The sequence below is a fragment of the Oncorhynchus tshawytscha genome, linkage group LG09, assembly GCF_018296145.1.
Source record: "Oncorhynchus tshawytscha isolate Ot180627B linkage group LG09, Otsh_v2.0, whole genome shotgun sequence".
Classification (NCBI taxonomy): Eukaryota; Metazoa; Chordata; class Actinopteri; order Salmoniformes; family Salmonidae; genus Oncorhynchus; species Oncorhynchus tshawytscha.
Genome location: NC_056437.1, coordinates 62,395,710 through 62,417,427, shown reverse-complemented (window position 1 = coordinate 62,417,427; position 21,718 = coordinate 62,395,710). Strand labels below are relative to the sequence as shown.

The 21,718-nt window shown below is 41.9% G+C and overlaps 1 protein-coding gene across 1 annotated transcript in view; it reads right to left on the bottom strand.

Annotated features, from left to right (window-relative positions):
* Positions 1 to 21,718, bottom strand: part of LOC112246460 (GDNF family receptor alpha-4-like) — a 106,077-nt gene that overhangs the window by 84,007 nt on the left and 352 nt on the right. The window contains exon 2 of the mRNA XM_024414778.2: positions 21,625 to 21,690. Within this exon, the coding sequence (XP_024270546.1) occupies positions 21,625 to 21,667 (43 nt within the window). The 5' untranslated portion in view covers positions 21,668 to 21,690. The remainder of the gene's footprint in view (positions 1 to 21,624; positions 21,691 to 21,718) is intronic.

Sequence of the window (21,718 nt, the reverse complement as noted above, 5' to 3'; positions counted from 1 at the left end):
AGCTTGTCATAGCTGAGCATTCATAGGTTGAGAGCGAGTCGATACAGCAGGACCGGGACAAGGTAGCACATCCATTGAAACGGGTAAAAAAAATCTGTGGACAAACAACAACAACACTCCGATTCCCTTTATGAATAGGTGTATCTTTGAATTCGCTGTTGAATGGCCTGCTCTATCTCCATTTTCGGGAACACCAGCCCGCTTCCCTAAAGTGATTGATAGTATTTACTGGTGCACACTGTGATTCTGAGCTCTCAGGTTGATACAGCGAGTTATGGTCTTCACTGATCTCACTCTCCATCTGCTCCATTTGTGGCGTATAGGGGTAGGACTCAAAGCAAATCAAATCAAACTTTGTCACATGCGCCGAATACAACAAGTGTAGACTTTACCGTGAAATGCTTACTACAAGCCCTGAATTAACAAATCTCCAAATGAGCTTCAAATGCTATACAACACTCCTTCCGTGGCCTCCAACTGCTCTTAAATGCTAGTAAAACAAAATGCATGCTCTTCAACCGATCGCTGCCCACACCCGCCCGCCCGACTAGCATCACTACTCTGGACGGTTCTGACTTAGAATATGTGGACAACTACAAATACCTAGGTGTCTGGCTAGACTGTAAACTCTCCTACCAGACTCATTAAGCACCTCCAATCCAAAATTAATCTAGAATCGGCTTCCTATTTCACAACAAACCCTCCTTCACTCATGCTGCCAAACATAGTCAGTTTTACGAGGGTATCTTACCAATCCTTGACTTCAGCTATGTCATTTACAAAATAGCCTCCAACACTCTACTCAGCTAATTGGATGTAGTCTATCACAGTGCCATCCGTTTTGTCACCAAAGCCCCATATACTACCCACCACTGCGACCTGTATGCTCTCGTTGGCTATTCCTCGCTACATACTTGCTGTCACCAAACCCACTTGCTCCAGGTCATCTATAAGTCTTTGCTAGGTAAAGCTCTGCCTTATTGCAGCTCACTGGTCAGCATAGCTACACCCACCCATAGCACGCGCTCCAGCAGGTATATTTCACTGGTCATCCCCAAAGCCAACACCTCCTTTGGCAGCCTTTCCTTACAGTTATCTGCTGCTAATGAGTAGAACGAATTGCAAAAATCACTGAAGCTGGAGACTTATGTCTCCCGCACTAGTTTTAAGCATTAGCTGTCAGAGCAGCTTACCGATTGCTGCAGCTATACACAACCCATCTGTAAATTTCCCATCCAACCAACTACCTACCTCATCCCATATTTGTTTTTTGCGCACCAGTATTTCTACTTGCACATCCTCATCTGCACATCTATCACTCCAGTGTTAGTTGCTAAATTGTAATTTCTTGTCCACTATGTCCTATTTATTGCCTTATCTCCTTACTAAATTTGCACACACTGTATACCGATTTTTCTATTGCGTTTGTAACGGCTAGCTTAGTTAGCGGTGGTGCGCGCTAAATAGCATTTCAATCGGTGACGTCACTTGCTCTGAGACCTTGAAGTAGTGGTTCCCCTTGCTCTGCAAGGGCCGCGGCTTTTGTGGAGCAATGGGTAACGATGCTTCGTGGGTGACTGTTGTTGATGTGTGCAGAGGGTCCCTGGTTCGCGCCCGGGTATGGGCGAGGGGACGGTCTAAAGTTATACTGTTACACGTTATTGACTGTACGTTTGTTTATCCCATGTGTTGTTGTTTTTGTCGCACTGATTTGCTTTATCGTGGCCAGGTCACAGTTGTAAATGAGAACTTGTTCTCAACTGGCCTACCTGGTTAAATAAAGGTAAAATAAAGAAATTCAATAAAAATTGATTTAAAAACCAATAGAAGAATCATAAAATGTATTCTAAAACTCACAAGCAGCTAGTTCAGAGACCTTAAAACCAGTGTAATGTCTTGGTCAGTAACCTTGCTGCAGCATTCTGTATGTTTTGCAGTTGACCAATGGTTTTATTGGGTAGACCAGACAGGAGAGCATTACAGTAGTCATGCCTGCTTGTAATAAAAGCATGGATGAGTCTTTCTGTGTCAGTCAGAGAGAAACGATCGCACCTTGGGCCAATGTTCCTTAGGTGGTAAAAAGCTATTTTGGTCACATTCCTAATGTGTGATTTGAAATTTAGTTCAGAATCTAAAATAACACCTAGGCTTTTTACCTGGTGTTTTATCTTTATTGCATATGAAAAAAAAAGTGCAACTATATTCTCTCTCTGTGCTTTGGCTCCAATAATAAGTATGTTGGTCTTGTCTTGATTTAGCTGGAGGAAGTTGTGAGCCATTAAAGTATTTAAATCACTAATACAGTCTAATAATTTATCCTCTGGTGACAGAACTGTAAAGTTGTGTATCATCTGCGTAGCAGTAAAAATCAATGCTGTGCTTTCTGTTAACGCTGCCAAGGGGTAACATATACTATAAACTGAACAGTACCAGACCCAAAATCAAACCTTGTGGAACGCTACGTGATATATATTTTCTCTTGAGTTATGTTGGGTGACAAACACTGCCCAAAACCAATTTAGAACTGGACATCATAGAAGGACATCATAAGTTCCCGCCTAGCGCACCACAGTTTAGACCACACACCGCCTAGCGAACCACTGAGTTAGACCACACACCATTTACACACTCATTTGTGGCACCCAAATAAAAAAATGAACTCCACAGCAGAAAATACATGGTTCTTGTTGCTAGGCTACCACTTGCAGTGCTTTTTGTTTGCATGCGTCTTTATGCAGAGGGAATTATAGCAATTATAGCTAGTGTCTGAAATAATGATATGGATTTAGTGTAGGGGTTACCGACCGACCATCATCAACATCGCTGACTTTGGAGTGATTGGAGGAGGCGGCGCAAGTCAAAGCAATGGAGCCTGAGGTAACGTTAACCTGTCATGACTTGTTGACTAGGCTAGCGTTAGACACTGGACCACTTTGTTGCAACTCTACTTGATATAACTAGATAATTGCGTCTGAAGGGTTTTGTGTAACCCCCCCCCCACCCCCCCAACAAATAACGTTAGCAAGCAACCCAACTGCAACTAAAATTGCAACACAGTTTCTCTGATCGTGGACTACAGGAAAAGGCGGGCCGAACAGGCCCCCATTAACATCGACGGGGCTGTAGTGGAGGAGGTCGAGAGTTTCAAGTTCCTTGGTGTCCACATTACCAACGAACTACAGTGGGGAGAACAAGTATTTGATCACCTACCAACCAGTAAGAATTCCGGGCTCTCACAGACCTGTTCGTTTTTCTTTTAAGAATCCCTCCTGTTCTCCACTCATTAACTGTATTAACTGCACCTGTTTGAACTCGTTACCTGTATAAAAGATACCTGTCCACACACTCAATCAAACAGACTCCAACCTCTCCACAATGGCCAAGACCAGAGAGCTGTGTAAGGACATCAGGGTAAAAGTGTAGACCTGTACAAGGCTGGGATGGGATACAGGACAATAGGCAAGCAGCTTGGTGAGAAGGCAACAACTGTTGGCACAATTATTAGAAAATGGAAGAAGTTCAAGATGACGGTCAATCACCCTCGGTCTGCATGCAAGATCTCACCTCGTGGGGCATCAATGATCATGAGGAAGGTGAGGGATCAGCCCAGAACTACACGGCAGGACCTGGTCAATGACCTGAAGAGAGCTGGAACCACAGTCTCAAAGAAAACCATTAGTAACACACTACGCCATTATGGATTAAAATCCTGCAGCGCACGCAAGGTCCCCCTGCTCAAGTCAGCACATGTCCAGGCCCGTCTGAAGTTTGCAAATGACCATCTGGATGATCCAGAGGAGGAATGGGAGAAGGTCATGTGGTCTGATGAGACAAAAATAGAGCTTTTTGGTCTAAACTCCACTCGCCGTGTTTGGAGGAAGAAGAAGGATGAGTCCAACCCCAAGAACACCATCCCAACCGTGAAGCATGGAGGTGGAAACATCATTCATTGGGGATGCTTTTCTGCAAAGGGGACAGGACGACTGCACCGTATTGAGGGGAGGATGGATGGGTCCATGTATCGCAAGATCTTGGCCAACAACCTCCTTCCCTCAGTAAGAGCATTGAAGATGGGTCGTGGCTGGGTCTTCCAGCATGACAACGACCCGAAACACACAATCAGGGCAACTAAGGAGTGGCTCCGTACAAAGCATCTCAAAGTCCTGGAGTGGCCTAGCCAGTCTCCAGACCTGAACCCAATAGAAAATCTTTGGAGGGAGCTGAAAGTCCGTATGGCCCAGCGACAGCCCCGAAACCTGAAGGATCTGGAGAAGGTCTGTATGGAGGAGTGGGCCAAAATCTCTGCTGCAGTGTGTGCAAACCTGGTCAAGAAATACAGGAAATGTATGATCTCTGTAATTGCAAACAAAGGTTTCTGTACCAAATATTCAGTTCTGCTTTTCTGATGTATCAAATACTTATGTCATGCAATAAAATGCTAACAAAATTACATCATAAATATTCCCTTACCTTTGATGATCTTTCATCAGAATGCAGTGCAAGGAATCCTAGTTCCGCAATAAATCGTTGTTTTGTTCGATAATGTCCATTAAAAGTTGGCGCCGGTCCAGGCGAACTCGGACGAAAGCTTCAAAAAGTTATATTCCAGGTCGAATAAACTGGTCAAACTAAGTAGAGAATCTTCAGGATGTTATTATCATATATATCCAATAACGTTCCAACCGTAGCATTCGTTTTTGTCTACAGAGTAAAGGAACGCAAGGCGATATAATAAGTACTGTGCGTAACCAGGAACTGGCATTCTGACAGACCAGTGACTCAAATAGCTGCCATCTGGTCCCACATCACACGGAGGGGCTTCATTCCACATTCTACTGACTGTTGACATCTAGCGGAAGGCGTAGGAAGTGCGAACAGATCCATATCTTATTTGGATGTGAATAGGCGATGAGTTGAAAATCAACCAGCCCCAGAATTTCCACTTCCTGATTGGAAGTTTGCCTGCCCTATGTGTTCTGTTATTCTCACAGACATAAGTCAAACAGTTTTAGAAACTCCAGATTGTTTTATATCCAATAGTAATAATAATTAGCATATAATAGCATCTGGGAGTAGGAGGCAGTTCACTATATGGGAACGCAATTCGTCCAAAGTGAAAATGCTGCCCCCTATCCCTAAAAGGTTTAACACAGTGTCCAAAGAAGGGCCAGATGTATACAGAATGGTGTCGTCTGCGTAGAGGTGGATCAAAGAATCACCAACAGCAAGAGCGACATCATCGATATATACAGAGAAGAGAGTCGGCCCGAGAATTGAACCTTGTGGAAACCCCCATAGAGACTGCCAGAGGTCCGGACCACAGGCCCTTTGATTTTACACACTGAACTATATCTGAGAAGTAGTTGGTGAACCAGGCGAGGCAGTCATTTGAGAAACCAAGGCTGTTGAGTCTGCCGATAAGAATACTAACGTCTTGATGTCTATAGTATTCTCTTGTGTATGCAATCTGGTTTCTGTTCAGGTTATGGATGTGTCACTGCAACCTTAAAGGTCCTCAATGATGTCACCATTGCCTTTGATTCTAAGCAATATTGTGCTGTATTTTTATTGACTTGGCCAAAGCTTTTGATAAGGTATCCCATTCCATTCTTGTGGGCCGGCTAAGGAGTATTGGTGTCTCTGAGGGGTCTTAAGCCTGGTTTGCTAACTACCTCTCTCAAAGAGTGCAGTGTATTAAGTCAGATAATCTGCTGCCTCAGCCATTGCCTGTCACCAAGGGAGTACCACAAGGCTCAATCCTAGGCCCCACGCTCTTCTCAATTTACAACAACATAGCTCAGGCAGTAGGAAGCTCTCTCATCCATTTATATGCAGATGATACAGTCTTATACTTAGCTGGCCTAGCTGAGGTAGTCACCTCATACCATTACTAGGGAGTATGGCTAGACGGTGCACTGTCCTTCTCCCAGCACATATCAAAGCTGCAGGCTAAAAGTTAAATCTAGACTTTGTTTCCTCTATTGTAATCGCTCTTCTTTTACTCCAGCTGCCAAACTAACCCTGATTCAGCTATATTACGTTGACAAAATGTATAGATCGGCAGGTAAGGGTGCTCTCGACCGGATAGATGTTCTTTACCATTCAGCCATCAGATTTGCTACCAATGCTCCTTATAGGACACATCACTGCACTCTATACTCCTCTGTAAACTGGTCATCTCTGTATACCCGTCGCAAGACCCACTGGTTGATGCTTATTTCTTAAACCCTCTTAGGCCTCACTCCCCCCTATCTGAGATATCTACTGCAGCCCTCATCCTCCACATACAACACCTGTTCTGCCAGTCACATTCTGTTAAAGGTCCCCAAAGCACACACATCCCTGGGTCGCTCCTCTTTTCAGTTCGCTGCAGCTAGCAACTGGAACGAGCTGCAACAAACATTCAAACTGGACAGTTTATCTCTTCATTCAAAGACTCATGAACACTCTTACTGACAGTTGTGGCTGCTATGTGTGATATATTGTTGTCTCTTCCTTCTTGACCTTTTGTGCTGTTGACTGTGCCCAATAATGTTTACACCATGTTTTGTGCTGCTACCATGTTGTGTTTCTACCGTGTTGTTGTTTTGTTGTTTTGCTACCATGCTGTGTTGTCATGTGTTGCTGCCTTGCTTTGTTGTTGTCTTAGGTCTCTCTTTATGTAGTGTTGTCTCTCTTGTTGTGATATGTGTTTTGTCCTATATTTATATTGTATTTATTTATTTATTCTAATCCCAGGCCCCCGTCCCTGCAGGAGGCCTTTTGCCTTTTGGTAGGCCGTCATTGTAAATAAGAATTTGTTCTTAACTGACTTGCCTTGTTAAATAAATGTTAAATAAATAAAATAACTTACACGGGCTGCTTTATATAATTAAAATGTCATTATTTATTTTTCCATATTTCCCTAATTTGTTTCTGTGATTAAAAAAAATACAATTAACACTTAAATTAAATTCTTTAAGAGTCCTGTATAGTATTTTAGCATTTTGATACTTTGTGCAAGGCAACTGATAAGCATTAAAAACTTTGTGGCTGGAATTTCCCGAGTGGCGCAGCGGTCTAAGACAGTGCATCTCAGTGCAAACTGCATTTCTGCAGATGCTGGTTCGAGACCCGTGCCGGCCACGACCAGAAGACCCAGGAGGCGACGCACAATTGGTCCAGCGTTGTCCAAGTCAGGGGAGGGTTTGGCCGGCCGGGATGTCCTTGTCCTATCGCGCAGTAGCGACTCCTGTGGCGGGCTAGGAGCATGCACGCTGACACGGTCACCAGGTGCATGATGTTTCCTCCAAGACAAAATGTTTTTTCGTGGATGGGTATAATTTGCATGTATGAAATGTATAATAGTCATATTTAAAAATACTAAATCGTGTAATTTTGTATACATTTATTTAAATTTGCATCGAGTCGCTTCCGGTAAAGTCGGCTGAATTCTGGTAGACGGAAACGGCCAGATGTACTTGGGCCGATTCTGGGCGTCATTCATTTGAATTCCGGGCCGAGTCTGACACCTGATTCCGTGCCGATTCAATCAATAGGGCCGTTTCCGAGACCGATTCCTCATGGCTAACTGGGGCTCCTGTAGGCTACCCGCACACATTCGTCCACTCACAAAATAATTTTATCCACTCACAAAATACTTTCACCATCCAAACCCCAACAACAAACCCCAACAGTGCACTGTGCACTTGCAATTTGAGTGGAAAGAGACATCAGTTACAAAACCCTTACTTGTATTGTAATGGCATTCTGCGATTGTCATTAGGCCTACACTTGTAGCCTAAATTGATGCATCTACTGTTGTCCACGCGCGCCTCGGTCTTGGCCACCCATCTCTGCCTTGTCTGCAAGCGTCTCCGCAACCCATCTCTGCCTTGACAAAATGTAAGTGTACTCAAACCACAACGCAATTTTGAGCGTATACCACCCGGTTTCCCGTCAAAACATTTTTAATGAGGCAGTAATGTTAAATAGACTATAGTTTTTTGGGCATGTTGTATTAATTGTGATAGGCTGACATTTTACAGGTATGGCGTACCCCCACTTTTTATTTTGCAGGGACACCGTACCGGACCATACTGCCTTACTTTCACCCCTGGCCTTAATGAGTAATCACTGAATCACTTTACAGCAACCTGAGATAAAGTATGCACTCTAGTGTGGTTGGCATTATATTTTCTATCGGTGCATTATAAAGTTAGAATAATATCCTAGAGCTGAAATTGGCTGTCTTTAACCATCAACCTAAATGCACACAATGCTCTCCAAGGAATTGGAAATATCTGAATATCTGTGGGCTTATTTCTTACAATTCAAGACCCAGTGTTTCCTTTAGTACAGTATGTACCCTTTTATTGCACCACAATGTGCAGACTTGGAAATTGCCATCATTTTGAATCCCCAGTGTTAGCAATGTGCAATGGGAGCAGTTTGCAGTGGTGTAAAGAACTTAAGTAAAAATACTTGAAAATACTACTTAAGTATTTTTTGGAGGATATCTGAACTTTTTACTCCATACATTTACCATGACACCGAAAAGTACTCGTTACATTTTGAATGCTTAGCAGGACAGGAAAATGGTCTAATTCACACACTTTTCAAGAAAACATCCATGGTCATCCCTACTGCCTCTGATCTGGCGGACTCATTGAACACAGGCTTCGCTTTTATATGAAGTGTTGGAGTATGCCCATGGCTATCCGTAAATAAAAATAAATAAAAATTAAATGGTACCATATAATTTGCTTAGTATAAGGAATTTGAAATTATTTACACTTTTACTTTTGACACTTAAGTATATTTTAGCAATTACTTTAACTTTTGATACTTAAGTATATTTAAAACCAAATACTTTTACTCAGTTAGTATTGTACTGGGCGACTTTTACTTGAGTCATTTTCTATGAAGGTATCTTTACTTTTACTCAAGTATGACAATTGGGTATGTTCTATCTAAAGATTGAGATTATTATGCGAGTTGAACCTCAATCCACATCAACCGCACTGCTGCCTCGTCAGAAGGCCATATAAATGCATAAGGTCGTCTACATAGGAGGTGATCTATCTACACTGTGCCTTTGTTGATCTGGAGTATTGAATTGTTGCCTTTGCTCAATTAGGTAGGACAGATGGCTCAACAACACAGACTGAAATTACTTCAAAAATTAGCCATTGTAAATCCCAACACATTAAATACTGCAAGCTACTGTGAAAACGAAAGACAATGATTGAATACGTAAGATGGAACATAGCATCATTATGCTTCTGTTGAGGTAAAGCTATAGTCATGGATATATACCAGCAAGATCCAACTGTTATCGACAAAAGCCCCAAACCCCTTAATTATACATCACTTCTGCCCTACCCTGGATTCAAAATCTAATTCAAAGGCTAGTATGCGCTAACCCCAATGGAACTAACTAGCGACTGCGCATAATTACTGTAGATGACGTGGTTAGTTTCAAGGATTTTAAGACCATTGACCTTCGGTTTTCAGAGAAGAAAATGGAAAACAATCCAATTGACTTAAACAGACATCCTCTCTACCTTATGCCAATTGAATGGACATTAAATCATATTATGTTATGCATAACTGTATTAATTTCACTTCAGAATTCCTCACCTCCAACCTCTACATTTCTCTAAAGAAGACAGTCCTCGAGTTGCTGAAGATAATATCAATACTGAGGCAGGCTATAGTGCAAATGTCTATTCTCATGTTAGCCCTCTGTTGATGAGCTGGGAATGCCAGGGCCCAAATTCAGATAGGAATCATCAACTCTGGTGTTATGGCCATGTCAATAACCATAATAATATTAACATTAGGTCAGGATTAACATGTCAGTGTTTTCTTTACTAATAGATAGCTTACAACATGAGACTCTCCTTTCTCACTCGCACACTTCAGAGACACGAAATCAATAGCGACTTCATCCAATCATAAGGAGTGTCTGTCATTCAGCAACGATGCCGAAGCATTGTCTGAAATGATTAAAATGGGGGAATGCGTCACCGTTTCTGTACTACAACTGTTGCTCTGAAATATGTGAAATGATCAGGCCAACAGTTTAATTTGTTTTTATTTTAGCTTTATTTAACCAGGTAGGCTAATTGAGAACAAGTTCTCATTTACAACTGTGACCTGGCCAAGATAAAGTATAGCAGTGTGAACAGACAACAACAAAGTTAAACATGGAGTAAACAATAAACAAGTCAATAACACAGTAGAAAAAAATTTAAAAAGTCTATATACATTGTTCAATGCAGCGGCAGTAAATTAGGGTACCAGTAAATTGTGGAAGTTAGACCAGGCATACAAATATGCAGTACATTGTGGCGCGTAAGTTCCAGGGGGGGCAAGGGGGTCATTGCTGTCCCCCCCTGAAAACCTCTACTTAAGTAAAAGTAGCCCTCTTAAGAAACTACTCAATTAAGAGAAAATAAGTATCTGGTCAGAAAACTACTTAAGTACTAGTTACAAATGTACTGACTTGCCTAGTTAAATAAAGGTACACATTTTTTAAAAATCACTCCCCCCCCCTCGATTTCCCAGACTCCAATGTCCTGTCCGCCCGGTGAATGGAAAATCCATCGAGTTGGATAGCAGTGGGGGGTTATCTTGTCTGAGAGACATGTTTCTGAAAAGTAAAGAATATTGCAATTCCGAGAGTCCCGTTGGTAGTGAATTCGCAATCAGAGGTCATCCATCTTACTCTCAAGTGTCTACATTCGCCAGTTGAATGGATGGAAGAGGTGGCTGGTTTTCACCCTTAATCACACAGTGTAACGCTGGCGTTTCCTCTTGGGTAGCCCACTGGGTTGTAATTACAAAAATATTTTCACATGACCATCCCCTTGTACTGTAAAATAAATGTAACACCATCCCCCCTCATAAAATTAACTAAAAAGAATTGTACGACTACAAATAACAATAACTGGGTTTATAAATGTGGATATGTACTTCACTTTTGTGGCACAGTCGATGCAACACAGGGCTATGGGCCAGAAGATTGAGGGTTCGCCGACCACCACAGAGGAGCTCACTCTCCCTGCCTGTTTCATTAGTTCACGATCAGAGCCGGTTGCAGACAATGATCAGCTAGGGGGAAATCTGATTTTCAACATTTTGATGGATATTATCCACAAGCAGGTTTCTGTGCCAACGCACCGCACCACATAACCAATAAACAAAACCAAAACACTCCAACTTCAGGAACTTCAATATCATGGTTGTGGTGTTTTGTAAAATATGTTTCTTTCCTTTCAACAAATTGCCACTGCACAATTTGGACTAATTGATTTTATTTGTCAGTTAAAAAAATATATATACACAAATAATTTAAAACGTTACCAGGATTACACAATAAAGTCGTGGACTTATCTCCATTTTGGACCCTACATTTGTTGCAGCATATGCTACAGTAATACAGTGCATTCAGAAAGTATTCAGACCCCTTGACTTTTTCCACATTTTGTCTTATTCTAAAATTGATAAAATAATTGTTTCCCCTCATCAATCTACACACAATACCCCATAATGACAAAGCAAAAACAGTTTTTGTTGCAAATGTATTAAAGATAAAAACAGATATACCTTATCTACATAAGTATTTAGACCCTTTGATACGAGACTCGAAATTGAGCTCAGGTGCATCCTCTTTCCAATGATCATCCTTGAGATGTTTAAACAACTTGATTTGAGTCCACTTGTGGTAAATTCAATTGATTGGACATGATTTGGAAAGGCACAGCACTGTCTATATAAGGTCCCACAGTTGACAGTGCATGTCAGAGCAAAAACCAAGCCATGAGGTCGAAGGAATTGTTCATAGAGCTCCAACACATGATTGTGTCAAGGCACAGATCTGGGGAGGGTTACCGAAACATCTCTGCAGCATTGAAAGTCCCCAAGAACACAGTGGCCTCAATCATTCTTAAATGGAAGAAGTTTGGAAGCACCAAGACTCTTCCTAGAGCTGGCAGCCCGGCCAAACTGAGCAAACGGAGGAGAAGGGCCTTGGTCAGGGAGGTGACCAAGAATCTGATGATCACTCTGATAGAGCTCTAGAGTTCCAGAAGGACAACCATCTCTGCAGCACTCCACCAATCAGGCTATTATGGTAGAGTGGCCAGACGGAAGCCACTCCTCAGTAAAAGGCACATAACAGCCCGCTTGGAGTTTGCCAAAAGGCACCTAAAGGACTCTCAGACCATGAGAAACAAGAGTCTCTGGTCTGATGAAACCAAGATTTAACTCTTTGGCCTGAATGCTAAGCGTCACGTCTGGAGGAAACCAGGCAACCATCTAAGGTGAAGCATGGTGGTGGCAGCATCATGCTGTGGGGATGTTTTTCAGTGGCAGGGACTGAGAGACTAGCGAAGACCGAGGGAAAGATGAATAGAGAAAAATACAGAGAGATCCTTGATGAAAACCTGCTCCAGAGCAATCAGGACCTCAGACTGAGGTCCAATCAGGACCTCAGACTGAAGGTTAGGAGCGAAGGACCCTAAGCACACAGCCAAGACAACGTAGGAGTGGCTTCGGGACAAGTCTCTGAATGTCCTTGAGTTGCCCAGCCAGAACCTGGACTTGAAACTTATCGAACATCTCTGGAGAGTCCTGCAAATAGCTGTGCAGCAACGCTCCCCATCCAACCAGACAGAGCTTGAGAGGATCTGCAGAGAAGAATAGGAGAAACAGAATAGGTGTGCCAAGCTTGTCGCGTCATACCCAAGAAGACTCAAGGCTGTAATCGCTGCCAAAGGTGCTTCAACAAAGTACTGAGTAAAGGGTCTGAATACTTATGTAAATGCGATTTTAATTTTTTTTGAATGAATTTGCCAAAAATTCTGAAACCTGTTTTTGCTTTGTCATCATGTGGTATTGTGTGTAGTTTGGTGGGGGGGGGAAACAATTTAACCATTTTAGAATAAGGCTGTAACGTAACAAAAAGTCATGGGGTCTGAATACTTTCCGAATTCACTATATAAGGACTGAATGTGTGTATAATTTACACATCTCCACCTGGCTTCCAGGGGGTCACCTTATCTTTTAACATAGCTACATCTATGGGTTTTTCTGTCATGCGTAATGTTTTATTTCAATTTAACCCTAATTTTACCAGTTGACTGAGAACACATTCTCATTTACAGCAACAACCTGAGGAATAGTAACATGGGGGGGGTGAATGAGCCAATTGGAAGCTGGGGATGATTAGGTGGCCATGATGGTATGAGGGCCAAATTAGCCAGCACACAGGGGTTAACACCCCTACTTTTACGCCACAGAGAGTCAGGACATCCATTTAATGTACCATCCGAAAGACGGCACCCTACACAGCGCAATATACCCGATCACTGCCCTGGGGCATTGGCATCTTTTTATTATTTTTTGAGCAGAGGAAAGAGTGCCTCCTACTGGCCCTCCAACACCACTTCCAGCAGCATCTGGTCTCTCATCCAGGGACCGACCAATATCAACCCTGCTTAACTCATTCCATGGAGGGCCGAGTGTCTGTGGGTTTTCACTCCACCTTTGTACTTCATTGATTAATTAAGGTCACTAATTAGTAAGGAACTCCCCTCACCTGGTTGTCTAGGTTTTAATTGAAAGAAAAAAAGAAAAACCTGCAGACACTCGGCTCACCATGGAATGAGTTTGAAACCCTGCTTCAGAATGACCGTTCTGGTTTATGTGGGAAATACCGGGTCACCTGGGGGAAAAGCTATTATTCTCAGGATGGAACATTTGTAATATACTGGAAAAATATTCAACCTTAGTCTGTAGCTCCCGCTCCCGTCGCATCTCGTCTCCAAGCGTCTGTCCTTACAGAATGCTGACCACACAATGTGAAGCACCAGGGGTTTTTGTTTTGTTTTGTTTTTTGGTGACGTCAAGTCCGGGTGCCACTGCCGGTGGAACAGGGGATGCCTCAGCTGGCTCGTCGGGCTTCCACGCCTTAGCTGGCTCGAGAGGTTTCCTCGGTTGGCTCGGCAGGCTCCCATCTCACGTCATGCCTCAGCCGGCTCGTCGGGCTCCCACGCCTCACCCGGCTCATCAGACTCCCACGCCTCAGCGGGATTGTTAGGCTTTCACGTCTCAGCCGGATCATCGGGCTCCCACGCCGTAGCTGGCTCGTCGGGCTTCTTCTACCCGGCCCGTCAGGCTCGCCCAGGTGGAATGCCAGGTGGGGGGGGGGTACCATCGCGCCTGCTCCCGCTCCCGTTCCCGTTCCCCCTCACTGGTGCTCGAGGGTGCCAGGATGTCCATCATTACGCACACCTGTCAGCTTCATTACGCGCATCAGTGCTTCATTGGACTCACCTGTACTCCTTCACGTTTAGATTGCCTGGCTACTTTACTAAAACAATAATTGTCCACCTCATGGTTCAGCTGTCGGGAGATTCGAGTACTAAATGCTTCAGGGCATTGCATGCATATGCCTTAAGGCTTAGGTGTCCACTGTAGGATATTAATATATATATATATATATACCATTACCAGTCAAACGTTTGGACACACCCACTCATTCAAGGGTTTTTCTTTATTTGACTAATTTCTACATTGTAGAATGATAGTGAAGACATCAAAACAAGGAAATAACACATATGGAATCATGCAATAACCAAAAAAGTGTCAATCAAATAAAATTATATATTTTATATTTCAGATGCTTCAAAGTAGCCACCCTTTGTGCAAAGCTGTCATCAAGGCATTCTTGGCATTCTCTCAACCAGCTTCATGAGGTAGTCACCTGGAATGCATTTCAATTAACAGGTGTGGCTTGTTAAAAGTTGATTTTGTGGAATTTCTTTCCTTCTTAACAAAACTTCTTAGGGCTAGGAGTCCCAACTTCCGGTGAAACTGGAGGGTGCGGAATTCAAATAAATAATCATTAAAATGATGGATATTAAACATTTATGTACATACAAGTGTCTTATATCGGTTGAAAGCTTAAATGATTGTTAATCTAACTGCACTGTCCGATTTACAGTAGCCATTAGAGCGAAAGCATGCCATGCCATTGTTTGGGGACGGCGCTCCACAACAAAATATTTTTCCACCAGCACAGGTTTCATAAATTCAGAAATAGCGATTAAACATTCACTTACTTTTCAAAAATCTTCCTCTGATTTGTCATCCAAAGGGTCCCAGCTATAACATGTAGTGTCGTTTTGTTAGATAAAATCCTTCCTTATATCCCAAAAAGTCGGTTTAGTTGGCACCATCGATTTGAGTAATCCACTCGTTCAACATGCAGAGATAGGAATCTGAAAATCTACCCCTAAACATTTTTATTGACTCCTCAGATACCCTAAAATGTAATCAAACTATAATATTTCTTACGGAAAGAAGTATGTTCAATAGGAAACCAATTTTAGCAGGTGCGTTCTGTCTTCATCACGCGTGCATACACGAATTTCCAAGACTGTGTCCCTGTACTAAAACTGTTCTATCTCATTCGTTTTGGAAGTTACAATCCTGAAACCTTGAACATATACTGCTGACACCCCATGGAAGCCATAGGAATTGCATCCTGGGAGATAGAATTCATTATTTCCCTGTACTTTCCATTGTAAGAGCATGGGCTCTCAAACAAAAAAAATATTCTGGTGGTTTTTCTTTGGAGTTCCTCCTACCATATTTATTGTGTTATAGTCTCCTACATTATTTTAACATTTCTACAACCGTCAGAGTGTGTTCTTTCCAATGGTACCAATTATATGCATATCCTGGCTTCAGGGCCTGAGCAACAAGCAGTTTACATCGGGCACGTCAGTCAGGTGGAAATTGAGAAAAAAGGACCCTAGACCTAACTTAATGCGTTTGAGCCAATCAGTTGTGCTGTCACAAGGTAGGGGTGGTATACAGAAGATAGCCCTATTTGGTAAAAGACCAAGTCCATATTATGGCAAGAACAGCTCAAATAAGCAAAGAGAAACAACAGTCCATCAGTACTTTAAGCCATGATGGTCAGGCAATACGGACAATTTCAAGGACTTTGAAAGTTTCTTCAAGTTCAATCGCAAAACCCATCAAGCGCTATGATGAAACTGGCTCTCATGAGGACCACCACAGGAAAGGAAGACCCAGTTACCTCTTCTGCAGAGGATAAGTTCATTAGAGGTAGCAGCCGAAATAAATGCTTCACAGAGTTCAAGTAACAGACACATCTCAACATCAACTGATCAGAGGAGACTGAGTGAATCAGGCCTTCATTGTTGAATTGCTGCAAAGAAACCACGACTAAAGGATTAGAAGAAGAGACTTGCTTGGGCCAAGAAACATGAGCAATGGACATTAGACCGGTGGAAATCTGTCCTTTGGTTTGATGAGTCAAAATTTAAGATTTTTGGTTCCAACCTCTGTGTCTTTGCGAGTAGGTGAACGGATGACTGGGAAGCATGGAGTAGGAGGTGTGATGGTGTGGGGGTGCTTTTCTGGTGACACTGTCATTGATTTATTTAGAATTCAAGGCACACTTAACCAGCATGACTACCACAGCATTCTGCTGGGATATGCCATCCCATCTGGTTTGCGCTTAGTGGGACTATAATTTGTTTTTCAACAGGACAATGAATCAACACACCTCCAGCCTGTGTAAGGGCTATTTGACCAAGAAGGAGAGTGATGGAGCGCTGCATTAGATGCCCTGGCCTCCATAATCACCCAACCTCAACCCAATTGAGATGGTTTGGGATGAGTTGGAACGCAGAGTGAAGGAAATGCAGCCAACAAGTGCTCAGCATATGTGGGAACTCCTTCAAGACTGTTAGAAAAGCATTCCAGATGAAGCTGGTTGAGAGAATTCCAAGAGTGTGCAAAGCTGTCATCAAGGCAAAGGGTGGTTACTTTGAAGAATCTAAAATATATTTTAATTTGTTTAACACTTTTTTGGTTACTACAGGATTCCATGTGTTATTTCATAGTTTTGATGTCTACACTAATATTGTACAATGTAGAAAATAGTCCAAATAAAGAAAAACCATTGAATGAGTAGGTGTGTCCAAACTTTGGACTGGTACTGTATATATCTTATATAAAGAAAGAGAATCTTCGGCCTAGCCCCAGAGAGATAGAGATATGCCGGCGGCATGCTATGAGACCGACATGTATTTCTTTATGTCATGGCTACTGCGTCTGATATGCAGATATAGAGGAGGCTTATTCATTAATTGTCTATCAGACTATTTGGTATATGTTTTGATTATAGGAGTAACTCTGATAGGCCTGAAACATTCTTCCTAACCCCAAGTTCAACTGTTGGAGTAAGTTGGAGCGTCGGTGCACATTGTCTTTGTATCGTAGGCTTGCAGTAGCTAAAGCTTAATAATAGCCACACCACACCAAACCTTGACAAAAGTTTCCAAACATTATTTGGGTAATAGCAAAAGTAAGCCAAGCCATTTCTTATGAAACAATTACAAGCAGGCTATTATACAGTTTTGCTGCAAACACAGCATTACAGTTGCACTTGGTTTAAACCTTCACAAAAGTTTTGAGAAGGCAATATTGCAGTAATTACCAACAAAGACAAGACCCTATCATACCCAACCAATGACAGAAAGGCTAATGCTATTTATTTTACAACATGCCTACTTATAGCTTATCATAAACTAAATAAGGAGCACACAATTAAACATTTAAATTAGCCAATGAAAATGTCTCAAACAGAAGTAAACCACACACTGGTGTGGAACTGGTTTCGATTAATAAATAGGCTTACAATAATAACAATGATATACAATAATCATAATGATAATACAAATTATTATAAATAAATGTACATTTCAAAATTGCATCCTACCTGAATAGGGAGTTGCTCAGTAGCCTACATTCTTCTCATCTTAGTCCACTACAATATTAAAACTTCTATTAAATTTCCCTTGTAGGCTTTTCACTATACGCATAATCTTTTTCCTCTAACTTTTGTTTTACTTCCAAGAAAAAGGCCTACATCTTCACAATCAACAGTAGCTTAGGCCAAGGCTCCTCTAATGGCTCTCTATCTCTCTCTCTCTCCTCAGCAGCAGGCGGGCAAGGCGTGAAAGAATGGTGCTGGAGCGCAAATTCAGGGTGTAGGTTATGACAGACAGCCAAAATAAGACCCTCGATATTTATAGAAAGGACCATCAACCTCATCACTGTGCACTTTCACCACCCTGTGGAAGTTCATTATCATTCATATAATCTGTATATTTTGGATGAACGTGTGCACGCCTACAGGAGACTTTTGAAGTAGCCTAATCAGATGAAAACATTGTGACTGGTTGTGTTTATGACATATATAAAAGGTAATGCTTTTAAAAAGTTAGCTGCTCGGATTGGAGAAGAGGCAGAGCATGAGTTAAGCTTTCCTGAATACCTGGACCTGCCGGGAGCATGCAGTATGTGGCCACATTATTATAGGACGACAGAGGAGAATGATGATCTGCAAAAGACAACGCAATCAGTATCAGAAGTTTTTTTAAATATAGCCAGACTGGCTTGCTACTGTGCCTTTCTAGACCATATAAACTGTCGAAAGTAGGCCCACAATTGATCCAAATCAAATTGAGCTGTGTGTCTCATGTCTTCCCTATTCCTTCATGCGCAGTGATGCACCTGGCCTCTCCGCTGCCTATCAGCTATTCCTATTTGTTTTTGTCGATTCATATAAAAATGTATGCAGCCGTGAATGATTTTGTGTGTGGTATGATTGCTAGTTAACCTATTGCAGATCTGGACAAACGATCCACCTTCCGCTATTGTCACTATGAATGGTGGATAGAGGGCAGGATAGACCATTAGACTGGTAGATTAAACTGACCTGCGGCATACTTAAGCAATAAGGCCCGAGCATACAAAGTAAAAATAAATGTGTTGTTATACCCATGGTACGCCACGGCTGTCAGCCAATCAGCATTCAGGGCTCGAACCACCCAGTTTACAATAAAAGTTAGCACACGGAAAAGCAATATTGTATAAGGGAAGTACCAAAACATCTTGATATAGAGGCGGCGCATGCAAGCACATGAGGAAATTTGGCTAGGATGGAAGAAATTATATTGTAAAACCTGCAAAAAAGCGAATGTAAACCAGGGGAAAACCGCACTACCATCCCTTGTGCCCCCCCCAAAAAACACGCAACCCTCCCCAAACCCAATTTTTTTTTTTGACAACCCTCCCTATTTTGGACCACCCCTCACAGGATGTTCCCCCATGATGAAAGGGGGCATGACTGAAAAAGTTTGGGAAGCACTGATTTAGCTAATGATTTGCAAAAACACAGATGGGCTTCAGCCTATTAATTTGAAGCCACTATGCTGCATAAGTTGGGCTACAGGTGATAATGCTTATTGCTAAATAACACAGCAGTCTGATAATATGGACCAAAATGTTGTTAGGTTCACTTTTGAAGGGGAGATTATATTTTAAATGGTGCAGCATCATCTTATTTTCATTCAATTTGGAGTAGAAAGGTCACCAGAACTGACTTTCTCATAGGCATTCTCCAAAACAATTACATGCCAAGCATGTTTCAGACAGAAAACACCACGTTGAACCTTTGATTAGAAAAGATTACAATTACATGCAATTCGTTAGTCTTCGGCGTTAGGCTCTGCTCCTTTGGAGAAGCTCACTGCCAGAGCATGCATCCTGTTAAGATAATAATAATACAGGCAGTGAGCAATGTACACTATAACAATCCCCCTGACTGAAACAAAAGCAGAGCCCAAACAGCTGGAGGTTAGGGTGAGTTGTGGGAAAGCAGAAAACAGACATGCATGGGGAGTAACGCATGTTGCAGCAATAGTATGTCACCAAGAACACCAGTGCATAGCTTGCGCGCAGCAGACAGAGAATATGTGTGCAAAACCGCCATATTAACTTAGATTGATTAATCTAATTGGTGCAATATCAGCTGATGCCATCAGTTGATGCAACACTCCGGTTTCCTGTCTGAACCCGCTGCACTTGATTGAAGGGTACACAATTAAGCAAAATGGGTTATGACATTTAAATGTAGTCAAAGCAGGTGTTTGGTTGCAACTTTCTAAACTGTTAAGAGTTAGACCAACAGTTTAAAGTAATACAGAAATGATTGGTATATCAGTTGTGGTTGCGATATATTGACCAAATTATCAGGGAAGTTTGGGATGTATTTCCCCTTCAAATTCACCAGAAACGACCATTTCACAGCTATTTTTTTTTATCTGAGGGGGCATACCCTCGGACCCCCCTAGAAGGGTATTGACCCCGGAACACATTTACCTTGACCCTTCTCTAATATACAACACAAAATTACACCCTTGCATTGAAGTCTATTTTAAAGTAGGATTAGATTCAATTCTAGTAGGATACAATCCATTGTCATGTGTATGATACAGCTAGATGGGACAAGACTGATTGCCTTGTTTCATTAAATTCATTAATGTTCTAACACCTTTCCTGAGGGGAAAGGCAGCAGTTCATCCTACATAATGTATTGAATATATAAGTAAACACTTTACTTATAGTGGACAGGTATAATGCTTTCTTGTCATAAGCATGTATGAACACCTTCCAGAGGATAGAAAATGCATTATTATCATCTTTATTTATCCTGACTAAATTAGGCATAGGCCTAATAACCATTTTGAGTAAAAAATGTGCAACACAGAGAGACATTTACAACATATAGACATGACATATTATAGGCCTTAAAGTAAACACATCGTACATGTGTATAATAAGTCATAAAGCAGTATACATGTTAGCTTTAAGCAAAGTGTTGTCATAAGGTTCTTCATCAGTGCACAGGGGTTAGCTTAATGCTGATGTTGTCAGACAAGTTGATATACACACACACACACACACACAATTTTGATGAGTTCCAATAATTGCCTACATGTTGAAATTGACCCATCATAATGGGTGTATGCAGATTATTGGGTATCAGAACACTTATGAAGTGCTAGTGAGCCACTTACTTTCAACCTCATATTGATTTTCAATGTGGCATACATTTAAATTGCAATCACATTTTAATGTATGTTCTTTTTTTATTTAACTAGCAAGTCAGTTAAGAACAAATTCTTATTTACAATGACGGCCTACCCCGGCCAAAACCTAACCCGGACGACGCTGGGCCAATTGTGCGCCGCCCTATGGGACCCCCAATCACGGCCGGTTGTGATACAGCCTGGAATCAAACCAGGGTCTGTAGTGCCTTAGACTGCTGCGCCACTCGGGAGCCCATTCTCTAGATGGCAAAACCATAATTTCCTACAACTAAAATGTAGGCTATTGCTAGCCTAAGATGTACTCTTAAGGTGCCAACTGTTACTCCTTAAGGTCCAAGGACTTTCTTATTTTCACAGCTTGACTTCGTCTGGCAGCCAAAACAGTCAAATACTCCATCTAAACGTGAATTGATTCTCAATTGCGATATGGTTCTAGAAACAAAGCCCTTTACTTTCATATCACATCAAAATAATTTCATAAATGTTAAATATACACTTAACCGGCATTAGCACAGTTGCAGCCGAAATTATTTTTCAGTGACAAATTTCTGGCGGCCTTCTTCCGTTACACACAGGTGTAATGGAAGAAACGGGTCAATCAATATTAATTAATTACAACATATCTTACGGCAGTACTCACCAATGAATACGAGATGAAATAGGTACACTCCCCAAAGATCCATTTGATTTACGATGTCGTACGATTCTGTTAAAATAATTCCAGGTAAACCACC